The 18974-nt window shown below is 39.0% G+C and overlaps 1 protein-coding gene across 1 annotated transcript; it reads left to right on the top strand.

Moving 5' to 3' along the window:
• The first annotated feature begins 1054 nt into the window (after window positions 1-1054).
• On the top strand, window positions 1055-12725 carry LOC149848025 (putative E3 ubiquitin-protein ligase HIP1). Its single transcript, XM_090013968.1, has 6 exons — window positions 1055-1259; window positions 4946-6763; window positions 11196-11246; window positions 11842-11940; window positions 12006-12149; window positions 12233-12725. Exons 2-6 carry the CDS (start codon window positions 5036-5038, stop codon window positions 12365-12367), a joined length of 2157 nt encoding a protein of 718 aa, XP_089870094.1. The 5' UTR covers window positions 1055-1259; window positions 4946-5035; the 3' UTR covers window positions 12368-12725.
• Window positions 12726-18974: the final 6249 nt, after the last annotated feature.

The raw sequence follows: 18974 nt of genomic DNA on the forward strand, positions 1-18974 counted from the left end.
TTAGTACTTGTGGATTTTGAACACGGTCATAATGCTAATCAAGAGAGAGAGAGAGAGAGATATGGGGTCATAAAGTAATGGGACAAAAGCTTGTATGAGTGGAGGGTCTCCATGACAGACTAAATGCCAATGAACAAAACATCAGTTTGGTGCCATAAGCTCATGTCCTCAGTGATGAGGTTGGTGGGATGACCCCTTGCCCTCATTTTCCTCACAAACCAAACCAAAAAGCCAAGCACCCAATACATGATCCTAGAGAGAGAGAGAGAGAGGAATGTGGACAGACAGAAAAGGCATCATGGGGCTTTAGGAAAGATTGAAAAAACAATTAGAAAGAAAAAACTATTACTCTCTTTCAAACCAAGAGGGACTGATGAAAACAAGTTAGGCCACAATGAACAGGTAGGGGCCATAGCCCATAGGGTGTCTGACTAAACAAAGAAAGAAGAAAAAAGGTAATTAGTGCAATAAAAAGCGGGTATCCTAACTCAAGATTGGACAAGATAATTAGTGCTTTACTCCATAAACAAATACCATACTGCCGTAAACAAAGATAAGAAAGTTTAAAATATAATCACTGCCCTACAAATCGGGTACCCTATAAAATGAAGCTGAAAGATATATATCACTTGCTTTGAAAAATCTATTGTACCTTAAAAACTAAAACCACCATACAAATCAAGCAATGAGTAGGCCCACCCTACCCCACCCCACGATATGAGGAAAACGTGTGCCCTACAAAACTTGGGGTGCCCTGAAGAAATCAATGTACCCCTCCTTGCTCTCAAGGTGAACCACCCCATAGAGAGACAAGATAGATGGTCAGAGTTGACGGCAAGAGTAGGGTAGCCCTACATCGAGAGTCGGGTAGGCCTCCTGATTGGTCAATGGTCCTGCAAATAGACCTGCTGTGCTGCTAATGGGACTAGTTGACACATTATGTCATTTCTTCTCACCCTTCTTTTTTTTCTTCCAATTTCTTTTTTTATATTTAATAAGCAAATACAAAAAACAATAAATAATTAATAAATCATAATAATAACCATCATATATTTCTCTCTCTCTCTCTCTCTCGGTGTTGTGGGAGAAAACCCGTTCCTTTCTCGCCGGAAAAAAATCCTCGATTGGACGGAAGACCCAAAGGCGTCCGGTGGACGAGGAAGAACGAGAGATTCCGGAGAATCGATTCACCGTCGATTTGTTTATCGATCGATTTCCTTCGTCTCTCTTTCTCGCCTTCTTTTTCTTGGTTATTTGTGGTATGTATGTGATTTTTTTTCTTCTCCTTTCTTTTCCCCCTTTTTGGCGTTTTGGGGTGAAGGGTTTCTTCGTTCTCGTTGTTTATCTGCAAGGTGAGGGAATAGTAACGGACGGCCTAAGTTTTGAGGTTTAAGCGGTTCCTTTTCTTCTGATTGCGTGGGTGTAGGCAGATGGGTGGTCGAAAAAAAAATTGGGTTTTGTTTCTCTTTCAATTTGGTTTGATTGGTATTCCCCTGTTTGGAACCAACGCTCATGGTTTTTATTTTATTTTTATTCATTAATTTATTTGTTCATCTTTTCGGTTTTCTTTGGATGCATGGGAATGCTTTGGGTTTTATGATTTTTGGATGATCGAGTTAACTTCGATCCTCAAAATTATTTTTTTTTCGTTTCTCTCTTTTCTGGCTTTTGCATTTAGCTGGTGGGTTCGTTTTCTTTTCCAGCCATGCGTTGAACTTGAGAGACTCCGTTATGCATCTAGATTTCGTTTTTCTTAGCGCGTCTTTTATTCATTTTGTTTTCTTTTTTGCATGATATGTACGGTTGTGATGAATTTGCGATTGGTGTTGAAATGCTTGTTTGTGTGGTGAGAAAAAGGGGCTATTGGGAATATTAGATCAGACTGCAGCTGTCATAGTGCCGATAAATGCTGGTTTTGCAAATTAAAGAGGAAAATTCCGGTTTTTAGGGTGAATGATTGGCTGATTCAGCTCTGTGTGTTTTAATCTTAGGAAAAAAACTTGATCCTGAGCTTAAAAATGTCTTTTTGTGAAACCTAAGGCGTTGGTTTTGGCTTTTACGTTGATAGATGGATCCCTTGCGTGCTTGTGCTCCTTTTTTTGTGTGGGAGATCAACAATCTTTGGTGCCTGCAGTTGTGTGGATTCTGGATTTAAGGAAATCGGTTTTGGTGCTGTGTTTGTTATCAACATTGAGGAGTTTCTTTGCATATTGCAGTTGTGAAGTTGGGCCCTGGGAGATGTGTAGATTCAAGTTACATCAAGAGAATCATCCTAGTGCATGCTCTATGCAACAATGAACAATGGGCGTTATCCTTTTTTTTTCATTTCTTCCGGTTGTTTTATCTCTCTTTCATGTTCGCTCATTGGGCTGCTTCTCTGACCTCAGTCTCAGACTAGTTAACACCATGCTTCTTCTTACATTTGTTATGTAGGATGCATGTCTAGTTCGATCCTGTTGCGTCTGATCTGTGAATTATATGGCTAATTTGATCGACAACATGACTAGAACTTTTTGTTGGTGCTGATGCTAGCCAACAACTTGTGAACATTTCCAGTGTTGAAATATCCATGTCTCTGTCGAGGATGTTTCAGTACATACTCCTTCCCTTGCACTCCCCCCTCTGTGTGTGTGTGTGTGTGTGTTCTGTTAATTGAGATTTGTGAACTTGTCTAGTTTATGTAGAAAGACATTGGTTCCTGTTGTGATCATCGGTGTTCAGGGTTGGAATTGTATGCGTCATTAATGACTGCATCATGTAGCTTACCCTTATTAGGTTGGAGCAGCTTCTGTATCACACGAGTATGACTATGGATTATTATTGTTGGAACTTTCCATTAAGAATATCGTATATGGGATACAAGGGAATATGCTATAGACAAAAAATCTGTTAAGTGTGTAATATTGCTGTCTTTGGACTCTGGAGCAACAAACCTAGAAGGAATAACTGAGATGCAGGCAAATATGCTTATTTATTAGATAGCTTGACCTACTTACCTTTTGTGGACTGGTGCACCTTGCTTTGGCTGATGGCTGGGCACACCATAGGCAGCATTAACAGTTGTCTCTACTGTACCTCAGCAACACAGTTTTCACTTTTTCATTCATGTGGTCATGTGCTTGATGATAGGCTTTATTTGCATTGTATCCTGTGGTTTATAATGTTTGTTTTCACAACTTTTATTGACCTAGTTATTTGTATTGAATCTGAATGGCATCATTGTGTAGTTTTCTATACTTTTTTGTTATTGTTCTTTTTCTAGGGTTGTCCTTCCTTTTGTAAGATTGAGTTCAATCAGTTCATGAGTAGTTTTTGTTAGGAAAAATAGGCAGGCATCTGTGAAAGCTATACAAATATAAGACTGAACATTCACTGAAACCTTGCTAAGTGCATGTACACACACTCTCTATCTCTCTCTACATGTATATATTGTGCTTTTCTCCTTTCTCTATTACGGGGTGTTGTTCGTGGTCATTGTGGGCACGGGCCTTTTTAGGTCCTGATACGAATGCCACAATGCAGGTTCCAACGTCAAATTGTTCAGTTCTTTTTCACGGTTTAAGCATTCATTCACATCCAAGTCTAGCACCATCCCTCATGCTCTCTCAGTACCTTTGCTTCCTCATTCAGGAGCTCACTTCCTGGACCCATCCTTCTTGTTTTCCCCCTCTTCTTTCCTCTTGTTTTTTTTCTTGCAACTCAGTTGGAGTTTTGTTGGGATTCCCCCTTTTTCCCCTCTGGCTAGTCCAAGGAAAAAATCCCCCCATCACCAATTGCACATTGGCAAGCCTCTGGTTGATAAAACCCTTGAGATCCCCCCTGCCCCCATGGAGTACACCCAGCTTCAACCTTGCAACAGACACCCCTGTGGGTTTCGAACTTGTGTCATCCTGTCAACTTGGTGGCATTAACAAGTTGCCCCTACCAGATGAGTGGAGCCCTTGTGGGCATATGTTGGCATTCCTTAGCAATTGGCATTTACCAACAGTCACATATTTGGTGTCATGTCATGTGAGGATTATGATATAGAAATTTCCATATCATGTGCATGTTTGGTGTCATGTCATGTAATCACTGTTGGCTTGAACTGCCATTAAGTAGCCATTGTCTTATTTGGTGCCTTGCTCAATGAAGGATCCATTGTTGATAAACTTTACAATTTCGAAGCTCATTTTTGCTATTTGGATTCATATGTCAATGTTGATGACATCATCATTAAGCCTTATCCCAGCTACAATCATCATCCTAACATGTGTTTCCATTTCCAAAATAGGGTAAATCATTGGTTTTATGATAGCATCCACTCATTTTAAGAAATGGATGAATGAATTTTTGTTCAAACTTCAAACAAAAATTTTCTTAGCCTGTTCATGATCTCTTTGTGCACTGTATTACATGCATAACTTGGTGGTACATTAACTTTTTAAGTGCTCTGTAAACATTTGGCAAATAGGAGATTTACAAATATTACATTCTGAGACACCACATTATCCAAATGTGTATAAGAAAGTCCACATACCTAGAGATTGAAATTTGAAACCCTGCATTGGGCACCTAGGTTGTGACTATTGCATAACTATGAAATATGAATCTATGGTTGGAACATTTTAGCATTTCAATATGTGTTATGATATTCAGGTATCAGAATTTAGGTAAGGGAGCTGCTAAGCCTTTTTCCAGTAGCTACCTCTCTGAGTCTCACACTTGATATCAGATGTGCTTGAATTTCAGGTCCTGCCATTACATGCTTGAGTTCTAAATTCAGATTCTTTTTTCTCTGTTGAACCTCCATGTTGAATTTACTGTACCACATTCAACTGTTTTGTATGTTATTAGTTACATGGTTTATTCTCAATAACTTAGCTCAACCTCTTCTTTCCAGTATGTTTTGTTTGCTCAAACTGTTATTAATGCTTAGTTGTACTTTCCTATGACCCATTTGCAGATTAAGTAGGAGTATGTGTCTTAGTTGATGGTTCATATGTTTGCACCAAGCTTATCTAGATCAACTCCAGTTTAAAACGCAGGAGTTCCAATGCAAGGTCAAAGGAGTACTGTTCATTCCTTTCTTGAAGCATTTGAGTTTGATAATGAATCTAGCTCAAGCAATGAGCAACAAATTTATTGGAATAACATGACAAACTCAGGAGGCTCTCAAAACGTACATGGTTATCTGTTATCTTCCAGTGATCACGTGAACATGTCATATATAAATGCTGCAACTCACAATGGAAACAACTTAAACAGTTGGACTTTAAGTGGCACTAGTACTACCCAGCTATCTCTTAATCATTCCGGCCATGATGATATCAAAATGGATGATGAATGGAGTCCATCGTTGACAATGCATGCTGGAGTTGGTCCACCATTGGAAGAAAGACGATCGGGACAGGCTGACATTCCTTCTCTGGAAAGTGTAAACATAGGCCTGCACAGTAGTCTTCTAGATGAGCAAGTGAATCATCAAAATTCCAATCCTGGGTATGTTGGCACTGATATTCACCCATTAATAGATGGCAGTTCTGGTTCTAACCAGTATAAACCATTGGCATCTGTAACTAGGCAGATGCTCTGCACTGGCAGTGCTTCTGATCCTGGTGGCAGCTCATCAAGTACGCTTGGGGATCTGTTAGATGATAACAGTGGTCGGTCAAGTTGTTCAATGGATGGAAGGCGATTGTCCTGCAAAAGGAAGAGCTTGGAGGCAGTTACCGGTCAATCATCGCTGGATGGAAACAGTTCGTTTCAGCGAGTTGAAGACAACATTTGTCATGCTCTTCCTTCTAGGCAGAATGGTGCATTGAGTATTTCTGTTCCTCCGCGGCATCCTTCAAGTGTCAGATCTCTTGAAGAACAGTTGAACCCAACAGTTGGTGGCAGTGGCAGTAGAGCAGCTTCAGATGTCCATTCTTCTTTGTCCATGGGAAGCGATGCTGAGAGCTCTCAAAGAAATTTTCGTATGAGAGTTAATCCAACATATCCTCAGGAATCTTCACCTAGTCGTATGTGGCCTACAGGGAATTCTCTAAGGAGAAATGTTTGGCCTTCTTCATCTGCTGGCAGAGTTTTACCATCAAACAGGTCCTTAGATTTGAGATCATTAATTGGTAGTACCGGTTCTGCTCATAACCAAACTAATGTTCCACATCTCCCTGGTTTTCATCAAAATTTACAGTCTCTAGGATGGAATGGGGCATCCAATCCGAGAATTGGTGGTTCATCAAGTTCTCATGTCATTTCTGGAGAGAGGTCAACTGATTTACGTGAAGTTGCAAGCTCAAGGACTTTGCCTAGAAGCATCTCAGAGCATATAATGCTTCCACCACCCCTTGAGACAAGGCATTTTACTCAAGACCCAGCTTGTTGGAATTCATCCAGTGGGAATGTACCTGCAGATACAAATTCAACCTCTCTGGCTGGCTCAAGTTCTGGCCCTTCTGGTCCAAGCGCTGGTTGGACCCCGAGCCAAGGTGCTTTTGCACATCTTCCTCGTAGGCTGTCAGAGGTTCGGAGATCCTTGCTTCCATCTTCGGTTGTTGATTCTGGAGCTCAAATTGGTTCTTTTCCACCATCACGTTCAGTTCCTGCCACTTCCTCAACCGAGATGGTGCTCCCTTCTGGTTCTGGTATTCAGAGGCATGCACATCACTATCTGCGATCTACTTTTTTGATGGATAGACCAGGTGATGGTATTCTTGGGGTTCCTTTGTCATTGAGGAATCTGCAAGCTGCAAGCGAGGGACGAGTTAGTCTAGTCTCTGAGGTTCGATCTTGAAACTATAATAGTATAATGTTGCTGAAAAACTATAATATTTTCTTTCGTTGCATTTTTTTCTGAGACATGCTAGACTTTGTGGTGTGGTATTTTATCTAACTGCCCAAATTCTTTTCAATTTTAGCATCTCTACCATCATTCCCATTTGGCAAGAAGAATTTTAACATCTACATCAGCCAGCCTATGCTAGTCTCTGTTCTTGTGGATAGCTGTGAGAATGACAGTTTAGTGAAATCCTACTTGATGGCTGAGCAACATAAAAACTTCTCAGTGTCTTAATGACTTTTATACAATACATTACACTGCAAAGTGTCTCCCCGGTTATCCCCTGAAAAAAAAAGTCTCTCCCAAGCATTGGTATGTATCTAGTGGTTCCTCCCTCAAGTTGCCTATGAACGATGCAACTTGAAGGTTTTGTCCCTTATACTGCCAAGCAATAAGAATGTTGAAGGCATTAGCATAGACATGCACACCACCTGTATGCATATGCAAGCTTCTGTGTGTGCGTGTAGATATCAGAGTGGACGTCTTCTGAGAAGCATCTAGGTGTAAACATAAGGCTGGAGACCTTGACAGAAGGTATAGCAGCAAGATTGGCAATGCCAACATTGAGAGTTTTTATTTATTTATTTACTTTGAAGGTGCCTTTTGCATGAAAACCCAAAGTGACTCAAGAATCTGTCACTGGGGGATGTTTGATGCACTCTGGGAGCTTGCACGGCTACATAATTTCTCTTCCTTTGAAACGGCATAGCTACATGACTATTTGTTGAGCATGCCCAGGTCTATATTAACAACCTGTAACTGGCTACTTGGATAAGAATAAGATGGAATAAATGATCAAATATTTGACACCATTAGATAAAAGCAACCTGTTTCTTTGGCTTTGTGGGGAATATGACATCATGGTCAGTAGAGCTGTGGGTACTATGTCACAGTGCTTGGTATGCTAGCGTAGGATAGTCTGAACTGTATGGACCATGATATGGGGAGTAGGATTATTTAAATACAGACCCATGTGCATCATAGTAGATTGGATCATGGATCATGAATCTTAAATGAAAATAGCAAATTTGCTATCTGTACATTGGAGGGAAACCGACCATCATCCCTAGTCACATTTAGGTCTATGCACTAATGTGTGATCAGTAGTTAACAATGACCCTGCATAGATTTGTTTTATCAATGAGGGTTGCATTGGGAGCTCCAGAGGTATTTAATCTCATTGTTGTAAATGATCATAATTCTTTTATATTGAAATAGTTAATTTCCAGAATTCTCAAAAAAAAGGGCAAAATTTCTGGTGTTCTCCTTGTGTCCTCAGTATTTTCGTCATAGTACCTCTTGATTGTGAGACATTTTTATCCATATGAGAAATTTGTCCATGAGACAATTTTATCCTGCACTTATATCCAAGGATAATTAGTTTTGTTTGATTTGAAACAGAAAGGTCTTTTGATCACTCATAAAATTCTTCTAGAGAAAAAGGTCTCACCTCTGTGGTCATATTACTTTCTCTAATCTCCAGAAAATGTTGTCTAAAATGAATAATTTTCCAGGGACAAATTTCTCTGTATTTGGTCCTGGAAAAGGAGCAGCCCCACTCTTTTTCTAACAACCTTTTTCATGTTGACAAAATTTTCAGGTAATCAGACAGCCCCTAATGCATTTTTCATGTCTCAAAAAAAGCTAAGGAGCTCTCAGATCAGTTTGTCAGCAGTATAAAGAAAAAATATGCTAGAACAGTATACAACAACAACAAACAACAACAACTACGCCTTCATCCCAAAACAATTGGGGTCAGCGATATGAACCAAAAAAGAAATTCATTTTGGGTCTTCCACATGAATCCTTTTCCTCCAATCATTTCTATCCAACGCCATGTCCTCGGTGAGGTTCAAAGCATTCATATCCTTTCCTATCATCTCCATCCAAGTCTTCCTAGGCCTACCCCGACCTCTTTTAACTAATATATTTTCCCATTTCTCCAACCTTCTAACTGGAGCATCATTAGGCCTTCGTCGAATATGTCCAAACCACCGTAAACGATTCTCTCGCATCTTATTTTCAATGGGTGCAACACCTACCTTCTTACGTATCTCTTCATTCCGAATCTTATCTTTTATTGTATTTCCACACATCCATCTAAGCATCCGCATCTCAGCTACACTCATTTTTTGAATATGATGTCTCTTGGCAGCCCAACATTCCGTACCATATAGTAAAGCGGGTCTAATAGTCGTCCTATAAAACTTTCCCTTCAACCGCAATGGCATTCTACGATCGCACAGCACTCCAGTAGCACTTTTCCATTTCATCCACCCAACCTTTATCCTATGATTTACATCTCCATCCATTTCTCCATACTTTTGAATGATGGATCCCAAATATTTGAAATAATCATTCACCGGTATATCTTGCTCACCAAGCTTCACTACACTCCCATCACTACTTCGTTGCTTACTAAACCGACATTCCATATATTCAGTCTTACTCTCACTCAACTTAAAACCTCTAGCTTCCAATGTCTGTCTCCATAATTCTAACTTAGCATTAACCCCAGCTCTAGACTCATCAATCAAAACAATATCATCAGCAAACAACATACACCACGGTACATTTTCTTGAATTGATCTCGTATGCTAGAACAGTATAAAGAAGAAAAATATTCTAGAACAGTACAATTCTCAATAATTAATCAATGTGGTTTAACTTTTATGCCAATCACTGCTATGAGACTAAGCATCACCTGAGCCCAGCAAAAATGTAGAATGTAACATCATAATATTAATATGTAAACATCTCAATATCTGATACTATCTGCTTAAAAGATTGTATAAGTGATATTTTCCAATTTTATTTTAGAAAATACAGGCTGATGACATGATTTGTCTATGCTATATATTTTGTTTCCAGATCCTGTTACTTTCAAATATTCAATACTTCAATTAGAAAATGCAGGCTGACTTGATTTCCCTGCAACATATATTTTCTTTCCTTGGCCTTTGAACATACCTTACATCTTATAATAGTTGCATACAAGAACTTTTGGGTTAGTACTACTGTGTTTGTGTGCGTTCACATAAGCAGATATGTATATGAGGTATAAAAAATGATGGAATTTGGAATATGATTATATTAAAGGATTAGATCTTGTACTTGTAATGGTGAAAATGTTTCTTTCAGATTGTTTAGGCATTTAATATTGAAGCGATATTTCCTCTCAAAAATATTGGCGGCAAAAATAATTGAGTGAGATAATACTGTATAGGTTGAGAAATCTTGTAACATAGTGTATAGTTTGACAAATCTTGTAAGTGATTCAATGGTTGTCAGACTAAAATGAGTGGTAATATCTGAGTCCTGAATCTTGACGCTGCAGCTGATGATGATTGTGTATCCATATGTTCCTCGTGTGTGTGTGTGTGTGTGTGTGATCATAAAAATAAATTGTTCATGTGATCTTCGCTTCCATGCTGCTATTCCAGTTGTTGTGTAGGACTTGAAGAATGTGTGCAAGTAGGATTTTATGGTGCTTTTATGATGAAGATGCAGTATCGTGGTGGATGTGCCATTTCAAAATGAAGAAATTATATTTTATTGTGCATTGATTGCAAATGTGATTTGTGTGGTATTGACAAGGCTTTGACTATTAAGATGTTCTCATATCTATTACATCTATGAGTCAAAATGGTGGTAGGTACTAGGTAAAACATGGTTTTGATTGTTTTTTTATCTTGTTTAATATATGACTAATATTCACTTGGTGTTTTTTCATTTTCACGGCATCTCTTCGTGTTGTTTCTCCATTGTTCCTTGTCTAAATTGATGCATACAACAACAACTACGCCTTCATCCCAAAACAATTGGGGTCGGCGATATGAACCAAAAAAGGAAATCATTCTGGGTCTTCCACATGAATCCTTCTCCTCCAATCATTTCTATCCAATGTCATGTCCTCGGTGAGGTTCAAAGCATTCATATCCTTTCCTATCACCTCCATCCATGTCTTCCTAGGCCTACCCCGACCTCTTTTAACTAATATATTTTCCCATTTCTTCATCCTTCTAACTGGAGCATCATTAGGCCTTCGCCGAATATGTCCAAACCACCGTAAACGATTCTCTCTCATCTTATTTTCAATGGGTGCAACGCCTACCTTCTTACGTATCTTCTCGTTCCGAATCTTATCTTTTATTGTATTTCCACACATCCATCTCAGCATACGCATCTCAGCTACACTCATTTTTTTAATATGATGTCTCTTGGCAGCTCAACATTCTGTACCATATAGTAAAGCGGGCATAATAGTCGTCCTATAAAACTTTCTCTTCAACCGCAATGGCATTCGTTTCTGTATTATGTTGGTGGAAGTTCTAGTTCTGATCTTTTTTTTCTTCATGTTTGTTCATTGAAACAGATCCGAAATGCCTTGGATCTTATTCGGCGAGGAGAAAGCTTAAGATTTGAGGTAAGGTTTTGCCTACTGTTATTGTCCATTGTTATAAAGAAATGAGGATTGGTAATATTATGTCCACCCTGTTCAGATTTGATCAAATCCTTTGCTATCTTATCTACAAGGAGAGCACTTCTGGCATTTTGCCTAGTATGGCAGTTGTTGATAGTGATAGAATCTGGAAAGACAAGCCCCTTGATTGGTTTCCAGATTCTCTTTAATTGCAAATGTGATGTCTTGCTCTTGTAATATGGTAGGGCGCTGCGTAACACCAGCTTGCTGATCCCAAAACAAAAAAAGGCCCCCTTTGGCTCTTTCTGTAAGGGTATGTTTGTTTGTTGCAGATGATTCTGTGGAACCTTAGTCTGCAGAAACATATTCAGACTCCATTCCACACCCTTCTCCCTCTCTTCCTCCACCCTGCAAAACATTACTGTAGAAATAGAGGAATCCCATTGATTTTGGGGACCTCTTTTCTTGCAGAAAGTCCCAAGAATTGAGATTTGACTTGAACAGTAATGCATGGAAATGTGAAACTGCAAATTTGCTTCTTTATGGACTGTTAGAGATTCTAGGATTTAGTAAAAATAACGTCTGTGGTGCTCTGTAGGATGTTTTGATTCTGGACCAATCTATGTTTTATGGTGGAGCAGACTTGCATGATCGGCATAGAGACATGCGGTTAGATGTAGATAACATGTCATATGAGGTAAGCCCTGTGGTAAAGCTTCACTGCCCATTGGTGCAATTAAATAATTATGGCTGAAATTGCAGGAACTGTTAGCATTAGAAGAGCGTATAGGGAACGTTAGTACGGGATTGAGCGAAGAAACCATTATGAAGTGTTTGAAGCAGTCCGCGTATAGTTCTTCAGCAGATCAACCATCGACGGATGTTGAACCTTGCTGTATTTGTCAGGTAAACCTCAATATCTGTGCTTGACTCTGTTAAGGCCTATCTTGTTATTCCGTATATATTCATCTTCCATCCTCTAATTACAGGAGGAATATGTGGATGAGGAGGAGCTTGGGACGCTGGATTGTGGGCATAACTTCCATACAGGCTGCATCAAACTGTGGCTCATGCACAAGAACTTGTGCCCTGTTTGTAAGACTACAGCTTTGGTTACCACATGAGATTGATGGTAGGCCTGGCTTGGTGACATACCTGAGAAGAGTGGAAGCGCTAAAGCAGTGCGCGCACCCTCAGTTTCATTGAATCCAACATCTTGATATAGATGATAATATTTAAATTAAAAGTCTATTGCTTCCTCTCTTCTTCCTAATATTTTGAAAGCTGCTCCAGTTATGTTGATCATTCGTATGGCCCTCTTGGGCGTGAAACTAACTTGCATGCTTTCTGTAGCATTCCTTCGCACAGAGTTAGAAGAGCAGAGGGTGCTGCTCATTTTATTTTGTACATAAGGTGACGCATTTTATCATATACTCATGAGAAGGCATTGATTTTTATTTCCAACGGCTAGTTCCACACAAACTTAGCATGAAGGATTTACATTTCAACTGCCTGTTGTTTCTGCAATGGTAGTATTTTTTTCTCAATAAATCACCTTCCCAAACTTATGTGACACCTGTTAGATTAAGGCAGCAACACCCTGCTGAGAGGCTAGTGCTGCACAAGTTTGTTTTTCTGGGCTGTGTTTTACATCTTCAGGCCTGCTGAATGGTGGATTTACAATTAACCTCTGCACATGCATGTCTAAAAAAAAGCCTATCGAAAAAACCAATTAACCTCTGTACATCTTGGGGGTCTGCTGGACGTTAGAGAATTGAAGAGGATTCCATTTGGGGAGCTTAGTCACTGTTTCTAAACTACCTGTTGGAGGTAGCTGGAGTGGAACCGACAAACACACAGCACCAAAGTCGATTGAGACGGGTGCAGTTGTAGGCAATAATGGAACTGATGTGGTATTTGATGACTCCAGTTTCATAGTTCACTTGATGAGGTTGTAGTTACCAAGTACTACACTAGTTTTTACATGGGTGAACACTCCGACTGCTCCAATGACCTTCCCAACACCCTTTCTTAGTTTTAATTTCAGCTTTCAACTGCATTCTAAACAGTTGCATAAGTGGAAGTGGTAAATCTTCATCTGAACTGTTGTACTTATTTGAAGCAACCATGTAGATTTGTTAAAAACTACAAAATTTGGACTATCTGTATTTGCGTCCCCATCTGCCATCTACTGGCAGTTGTTTTCAAACAGGGCCTTATTCAATTTATGCTCGCTCATAAAAATAGCAAAGCCGAAAATTTCATTTATTTGCCAACCTTTTGCCCTTAATTTCAATTACGAGCCACTCCTTCTGAAATTGTAAATACCCGCCAAACTTTTGCTCAAAACTGTCAAACAAGGGCCTGCATTTATTTATTGTTGTCCTCTAACTCATGTTAAATCACAAGTCAAATTACAATAGTGATTAGGGGTGGGCAACTGGCCGGTCTGCTCATGGGCCAAGCCTACCTGCCATGGGCAGGGTTTGGGCCATAATTTTAGGCTTGGGACCGTTAGGTATCGGACCAAAACCCAGCCCATTATATACGTGGGCTAGGCTTGGGCTAACTTGATGGGCTTGAGTTGTTTATTAATTTTTTTAATTATATATATTTTTTAAAAATTAACTATTACATAATAACTTGGATAACTATTATTATTTACCTAATTAGTTGCATGAAAACTTGCTATTTGTTAATTATTATTATTTACCTAATTAGTTGTACTAATTAGGAATTAGTTGTACTAATTAGGAATTAGTTGCATGGGAACTTGTTATTCTCTCATTAACCCATAAGTTCAATCAAGCATTTACGCATTTTAAGATTGGGCCCGACTGGACCGGGCCATGGGCTTAACTTCAAACCCGAGCCCGTTAAGAACTGGGCCAAAACCCGGATGTCGCCCGCTTGGCCCGGTCCATTAGCATCGGGCTGGCCCTCTCTCTCTCTCTCTCTCTCTCTCTCTCTCTCTCTCTCTTTCTCTCTCTCTCTCTCTCTCTCTATATATATATATATATATATATATATATATATATATATATGATCCGATGCTTTAGGTTCCCCTTTGCACTCCGACGCTGGCAGCATCTGCTCCAGCTGTTGTTGAGGTCATCTGTCTCTCTCTGTTGTGTGTGTGTGTGCCCCACGTTACTTAAAATAAATAAAAATAAGTTTTTTTCAGTATATTTATATTATAACCACTATTTGAAAATATCTTTATATTTTTTATTTAATATCAGTTGTGATTTTTTCTTTTTTACTGTTCATTGTGCCCACCCTAGTTTAGATTTTTAGCTCCTCCCCGTGTTTGTAGCTGTTTCTATAGACTTTGAAGGTGTGAAACAAAGATGAGTTTGGGGAATGTCGTTCTTGACCATCTTTTGGTTGCAACGACTCCCTCTCATTGTGTGGTGCTGCTTTGCAACACCTGGAGCCCTTGGTTTATATAGGTCTTGTGGTTGGTTGTTATGCCTTAGGCTGAGCAATCTTATAAAACAGGCAATGAGCATAATGATTAATATGGCAAGCGTATGTTATTACTTTGCTATATCAATTCAACCAAATGATTTGATGATTGAAGTCTTGGGTGTTGGGATAAGCCACGATATGCGCGGTTACCCACTTTTTTGGTAACTTTCTCTTTTGGTGTTTCATTAGATAAACATAAAGGGAAGGAACGGTTATGCTAACCGATCCCCTTTTACAAAGAATATCCATGAGCGACCCTGTATAAGTGAGATAAAAAAAAAACACAGAAAAAGGTTAAGACGGAAATTACCTTTTCTGTTTTTCATAAAGAGAGGGAAGAAGGATCCTGCTCACCGATTGTTGAAGGTGCCTGCGCTCATTGGAGGGCTGCAATCTGGCTGAGGAGAGAAAGTTTTCCTCTGTTTTTTCTGCATTAACTGTTGTCGGTTCTCAATGGCTTCTTCAGGTACACCTCCATACTTTATTCGCAGGCACAACAATGAGTTATGGGCCCACGCTTACCTGTTGCGTGTTGTGTTTTATGCCCTTCTGATGCAGCATTTTTTCGACAGTCGGATCCTTGTCCGGCTACAAGGCATCGACATCTCTCCCCTTCAAGAAATCGACCCTATAGGGTTCGCGGAGGGAGATGCATCGTTGTGCTGGACGCTTTCTCTGCTAGGTTTCGGGAATGCTCGACGTTATGCTGGCTATTTCCTGAAATGCCCAAATCGAATATCTTACCGATCACCGGCGGGTGTTTTCCTTTCTTCTGCGAGGAGCCTTCTGGAACCACCATCGATTGACGACCATGAAGAAGGCAGCCAGTCGATCTTCACTGATAGTGAAGATCGACTGACCAATCGTGGTCGTCAGCTCCTGATCGCAGCCCTTTTTCATTTTGCCTGTCGCGGCAGATCTCTGACTTTCTTCCGATGGTCGGGCAGAACAGGGTGAAGACCACCCCTTTTTACATCTGCAACAGAAGTCACTGGCAGCGCCTACGACATCTTCCTACGATGAGGCTTCGAAAAGGGGCAGCGGTGGCGATCTTTCAAGAAGAAAGAGAAAATTGAAAAGGGGATTCAGGGTTTCTGAAACCTTAATTCGTAAAACAGGATTTTAGAGTTTCAGGTCGGGTCCATATTTGGATCCGTACCCGCCCCACCCAAAACTGATCCATGAAGTTCACTGGATCGGGTCTATGTTTTGGGTGAGGGGTCCTGTTTTCTCAGAAATCCAGACCCATGTCATTTTTGGATCAGGATCGGGTCCATAATTGGATCAGAATCTGACTTGCTCGTACTGATCCATAAAGGTTCTTTGGATCAGATTTGATTCTCGGATAAGGGATCCAATATCCTTGTGACCCAGACCCATTTTATTTTTTGGATTCGGGTCAGGTTTTGTGGAACTCGATCTGGACTCCGAATCTGTATCTGATCCATTATGTTTCGCTGGATCGGGCCATTTCTCTAGATCCATATTTGCGGACCCGTACCAACCCATAAAGTTGTCGGGTTGGATCTGGATACAGGTTTGCCGATCATGGTACCCGAGTCCAAATGTCCCTAGATCAGATTAAGGTAACTAGATCTAGTTCTGTCTGTGACAGATCCAGAATCTGGTTAAAACTGGATTATATGGATCTGGATCTGACATCATGACAAAATTAGATCCACTACACTATAATAGTGCCCGAACCATTTCAGCCTGTTTGGATTGTTTCTGGATCGATTTGGGTCTTTCTGGAACCGGTTCTTAGTCATTTGAGATTGATTCACTGTTGTAGAGACTGGTTCAAACTGTTATAGACCCGATAGAGCATTTTTTGAACCGATTCAGGGGTTTTAATAACTGGTTCATACAGTTTTAGGACCGGTTCATGGGTTTAATCATTGGTTCCTCGGTTTTAGGACCGGTTCATTCGGTTTTAGGATCAGTTCAAGGATTTTATCATCGGTTCATGTGGTTTTAGGATCGGTTCAAGGGTCTTCTCACTGGTTCATTATGTTTTTTTATTTGGATTTTCGTTTCATGGGCGTAAACATCAAGTTGCAGCATGTTAAAGTTCATATCTTGCTAACATAGTTATTTATTTGTAATTGTGCATGTATAAATATATGTGTAATATTGGAATCAAGGATAGCTAGATGACTTAGTGAATGCATGTCACCAAAGTGATTGAATATACATATGTTGTCAAATTTTTGTTCTATCATATACCTTTAGCCAATATTACCGTTGTACTTAGATTCATGAAATGATAAATGACCCAAAGGTAGTTTTATTGTGTTTGGAATTTAGGTAGGGTAAAATGAGATAAATGTGTTGAGATACATTGCACATGTGTATCCAAAGGTACCATGTGTTGATGGTCTAGCTTCACATGAGCCTCAATTTTACCAACTATGGTCGGTAGGCGTAGTGATTACGTGTGTCGGAGCTCTTGCCAAAGTAGGACTCCGATGACCCCTTACACTCGCACGAAAATAAGCATATTCACGGTCTTTTATTTATTGCTTTTTTTATGAAGCTTGTCTCGTATATGCTTTCTTTTGATACATGTCTTTTGTCATGCAGTTTCTAGTTCTATAAATTTAGATGGCTAAAGTTCTATACATTTTCTTGATGGATCTAATTTTAGTAATTAAAAAAAAAATTGTTTTATTTACATTAAGGTATATGCATTTAGATCTGGTTCTTAAAATAGATAAACCCACTGCCTTGACTAATCAAAACATTGTTGATCAAAAGAGTGCTTTTGTGAAGAGAGAGCACTTGAATAAGCTTAACATGTTGCTTTTGCAATCTAAGGTGTCTAAGAATATTCGCAGTGCTATCCCACAATACAGGACAGTGAGGAAATTTCTGAGTGTTATTGAAGCACAATTTGTTACTTCAAATAAGGTCAGAGCCAGTACCCTAATGTCAAAGCATATAACTATAAAATATTCTGAAGGGGGTAATATTTGTCAACACATTTTGAAAATGAATAACATAGCGTCTCAGCTAAATGACATGAAGCTGACCATTTCTGACTCATTTCTAGTGCATTTGATACTGGTGTTCTTACCTTTAGAGTATGGACATTTCAAAATCTCGTATAACATACATAATGATGAATGAACATTCAATAAACTTATGTTTAAGTGTGTTGAAGAGGAAGAGAGATTGAAAGGAGCGAATATGCAAAGTGCACATATAGCTTCTCATGGCTCCAAGGTAGGACCAAAGAAGAATGCATTCAAGAAAAATGCTAGAAAGAAGATAGCAGAGGATAAGACATCCCAAGGCAAGCAATCTGACTTTGCTCCCATAAAGTGCTTCTTTTGCAAGAAGAAAGGACACATGAAGGCAAATTACACAAACTACAAATAGTGGTTGTAAAAAAAAGGTAATTTATCATTTGTTTCTCATGGATGTAATTTATTACAAATTCCTAAAAATAGCTAGTGGATTGACTCTTGTGCTACTGTTCATATTTCCAACTGTCTACAGTCGTTCTTTAACAGAAGAAAAATAACAATACATGAGAAGAGCATCTATTCAGAGAACAAGATGTGTTCACATATGAAGAGTGTTGGGACCTATAGGATCACTTTAGATACATGAATAAATTTGGATCTTCATGATGTCTTTTATGTTTTATCATATAGTAGAAACTTAATTTCAATTTCAAGATTAGATAAATTTAGATATTGTTTTAAATTTAAAAATTTTAAGTTATTGATTTACAAAAATTCTATTGAAATTGGTTTTGCATTAGTTTATGATGGTTTGTACAAATTAAACGTGACAATCAAAACTCAAAAGTCTTTGACTTCTAAATATGCATTGGTTGGAAATAAACGTAGCATGATTAATGATAAATCTTACATGCTTTGGCATCAAAGGTTGGGTCATAACTTTGAAAAAAGAATAAATAGGCTTGTAAATGAAGAGATCTTGAAATATCTAGATTGTACCGATAATGACTCATGTGTTAATTACATAAAGGCTAAGCAAACAAACACATATAAAGAGGGTGTCAAACATAGTAGTGAGATATTGAAGATAGTCCATATGAATGTATGTGGACCTTTTACTTTCTGTTACATAGGCGAAAAATATTTTATCACCTTTATTGATGACTATTCACGATATATGTATCTCTACTTGATTTACGAAAAAAATTGATATTTTTCAGATGTTTAAAGTATTTAAGAAAGAAGTAGAGAAACAAATTGATAAAGTTATTAAAATAGTCAGTTCTGATAG

This window comes from Nuphar pumila, chromosome 1, assembly GCF_984573655.1.
Source record: "Nuphar pumila chromosome 1, dmNupPumi1.hap1.1, whole genome shotgun sequence".
NCBI lineage: Eukaryota > Viridiplantae > Streptophyta > Magnoliopsida > Nymphaeales > Nymphaeaceae > Nuphar > Nuphar pumila.